Raw genomic sequence first — 3579 nt, 5'->3', positions numbered from 1 at the left:
TAGTTTTGGATTTGTTATAACTCTGTGACAGATTTCCAACGAGATTAGCAAGTAATTTGCTACAAAATAGGTAGGATATAGCTTTTACTTTGCGACGAAATTGCAGTTGCCAAGTCGCTCGCTAAACTAAACTTGCGATAACTTAGCGACAAATATATTTTGCCCACTAATTAGTGACTTGAAATCAGCGAACGAAGTATGTCAGTTGTTAAACGGTCGCAAATTTCTCGCTACTTAGGTCCCAGGTGCTCAATATCCGTATTTCCACTTTAGCGACTAATTAGCAAGGAACATTTCCCTAACTGAATGATTTATACATTGCGACTAGTTAGCGACAACTATTTCCCGTCGCTATCCTAATTTTGAATTTGACAATATTATGCAATAAATTAGCGAGAAACTAGTTGCTCGCTAAAAATAAAAACTTTGGTGACAAATTAGCTAGGAAATTGTCCATCACAAAATGTATTTCAAGTCTTTGTGACAGATTAGCTAGTAACATTGTTCCTCACTAATTGTATATCAAACAATTGCGATGGAATAGTGACAATAATATTCCTCGCTACTTTACTTTTAATCGATTGAATCCCTAAGTGACTGATTTGCTAGAACATTGTCACTCGCTAATTAATTTGTGACAAATTAACGAGAAAATTTTCCTCGCTCTTTTTTTAGCTACAAAAGTCAATTTGTGAGAAACAAACACACTCGTGAATCTCTTGCTAATCAGTCACTTTTCTCAAGTTCAGATATTTTGTGACCGCTCATTAATTTTATTGTTAGTGCGTCACTAATTTCTCGCAAGTTAGTGACGGATTAATGACAAAAAGTATTTCTCGCAAATATTTGTCGCTAATTTGTCAAATTCTTGTAGTGGGATTCGCGTTCATCCCTACTTTAAATTGGTATTTATAATCCTTCATTCTCTTATGCTAAAATTAATTCTTTCTTTTAGGATTAATAATGATTGAACTCTAAATCTTTAAGTCATTAAAAATTTGATACTATATCATAATATTATATACTACTACTTCATTATCTCAAAAACTTAAAATAATAAAAAAATGCATAAACAATTATATCTCTATAAAAAAAGTTAACAACTTCTCTAAATAAAAATTCTAAAATATGAATTTATATAAGAATATCTTCATGTGTAATATACCTGTCCAAAAAAAAATCGATGGCTATTTCAGTAGTTTTTTCTAGTGTTTGTGAGAGCGAGTCTAAGAAAAAGTTAGGTGGGGATGAAGCTTCCTTCGAGACTCGAGCATTAGAGATTTTTTTTAAAAAAAAAAAATAGAAAACGACATTGTTTTGGAGATTAAAAAAATTTTGAATTTGGGTTTCTCAAACCCGCTAGTTCAATAATTCTGTAGATATTTTTTTCTTTAAGTGTTTATAATGTTATTAGGAATAACAAAAGTAATTTCATATTCTATAATTGTTTGAAAACTTGATGAGATTGTTGAGTTTAAAAAGTTTTATTTAATTATTGTGATGATAAATATATTAGTTGCGTTAATTAAGTTTGGCCAAATTAATTTTACGATTAATTATGTATTAAGTATTTCAGGAATAAATTGATTTGAAATTATAATTAAAAGGCTAGTGTTTCTGGTTTAGTTATATTGGAAAAGTATAATTTTATTTCTTTCTTTTTTATTTCATTTTTGTGGGTTCTGTTCAAATTGGATAATTCTTCATCATACCGAAATTCCATATTTCCTTTTTGTTATTAACTTATGATTTGTGATTAATTTTCTTATAAATTATATATTTTGTTTAAAGAATATTTAAATAATGTAAATTAAAATGGGATAATTTTAAAACAATATATATTTCCCTAAACATGATTTAAAAGAAAAAGATTCATTATTTTTATTTCTGTATTTTAAAAAGTATAAAATATTTCAAATCAAAATAAATTTTAATACAAGACATATTTTTATGTTGCATTAAAGAAATGAACAACAAAATTAAATAATCCCGAGATATTATTAAAGAAAAACCCACGCGGAGTATGGTTGGAATCATAGGATTAAAAATAATTTAATTTGTAGTGTAGTATGTATAAATAAATAAGATTGGAGAGACTATATTAGCACGGTCTTATTATAATAAGTCTAGTTTAAGGGCTCTTAGATTATAATAATCCTTTATAATTTGACAGCTTATGTTAAAAAATCCATAATTGAATCTGAATCACGTGTGTTTTACATAGAAGCATTGATGAGGCTAGAGGGTGACACCATATATGTTACCGCATGGACGTGACGTATTGTGTTAATGGTTGTTAGAGGCCATGCATACCTAATTAAGAAGCTAATAAGGTGTACTTACTCCAATCGCCACACTATAAATACCGAGCTGCTGTGGTAGGCTTGGCATCCCAACCCAAACTCACATCTCATTTCATTTCCAAAAACTACAAAGCCATAGCCATGGGTGTCTCATTTAACTTGCACAAATTTGCCCCCACGAACTCCAAAGAGATCAAATTCCAAGGAGATGCAACCATTACCGATCACAATGTCATTCGACTCACCAACTTGGACAGCGATGGCAACCCACTAGGAAACAGAGTTGGCCGAGTTTTATTCTCCGACCCTGTGCACCTGTACGACCACAGTGGTTTCCGAGCAGGCTTTGAAACCACCTTCGTCTTTCGCATCTCAAAACCGTACAGTAGTGAATTTGCTCCCGGACCTGGTGACGGTCTTGCCTTCTTCCTTGCTAATGCTGACACTGAAATTCCACCTGAATCTTCTGGGAAGTTTCTCGGCCTCTTTAACGATGCATCTGACTAGATTGTTGCTGTTGAATTTGATACCTTTTCCAATTTCGAGATTGGGGATCCCAGTTATCCCCACATCGGAATTAATATCAACTCTATCAGATCGTCGGCTGTTGGTTACTGGAACTGGCATGATGGAGTCGTAACCACTGCAAAGATAACATATAACTCTGCCCTTAAGAGGATCACCGTCAGTGTTTCTACGTATCTCGACAACCAACCTAACACTCTTTCTTACGACGTCGACTTGAGCACTAAGCTTCCTCAAAAGGTTGCGGTAGGGCTATCTGCTTCAACTGGGCAATACTCGCAAAATACTGAGATCTTATCTTGGACTTTCAAGTCCAACTGAAGAGGAACAACGATGAATAATAAATAAGGCGACCCTCTTCCTATCTTATCGCCAGATTGTGTTTTTAATTTTAATTTGAGTAAATAAGGACAAGCCTACTAGTTTTTAGTTTGTCTCGATAAGTAATATGCCACTACGGATAAGGCAAGGATAGTCCACTGTTGTTATTGGTCTCTTCAATGTGCATTTCGTCCATCTTTTTTGGTTTGGGTTTAGTTTGTTGTCTTCAATGATATATGCTTGCTTTTCTTTGTGTTTGTGTTTCTGTTTTTCTTTCTTTTTTTTCCCTTCTTTTAAAAAGTAATATAAAATATCGTTTTGAATAGATTATATTTTTAGATAATTACATTGACAAATGATCAAGTGCCAAAAGTTAACGAGTTAGAGTGACAAAATATTTAAGATATCAAACTGTATATACGATGAAGCT

The 3579-nt window shown here is 32.4% G+C and overlaps 1 protein-coding gene across 1 annotated transcript; it reads left to right on the top strand.

The window, feature by feature from the left end:
- The first annotated feature begins 2444 nt into the window (after positions 1–2444).
- On the top strand, positions 2445–3149 carry LOC112709258 (agglutinin-2). The gene is made up of 2 exons (XM_025761152.1): positions 2445–2776; positions 2900–3149. Exons 1-2 carry the CDS (start codon positions 2445–2447, stop codon positions 3147–3149), a joined length of 582 nt encoding a protein of 193 aa, XP_025616937.1.
- The last annotated feature ends 430 nt before the right edge of the window (positions 3150–3579 follow it).

Source organism: Arachis hypogaea, chromosome 9 (genome assembly GCF_003086295.3).
Source record: "Arachis hypogaea cultivar Tifrunner chromosome 9, arahy.Tifrunner.gnm2.J5K5, whole genome shotgun sequence".
In the NCBI taxonomy this organism is placed as follows: Eukaryota; Viridiplantae; Streptophyta; class Magnoliopsida; order Fabales; family Fabaceae; genus Arachis; species Arachis hypogaea.
The sequence above is the reverse complement of the archived record's forward strand: the minus strand, read 5'-3'. Positions and strand labels throughout refer to the sequence as shown.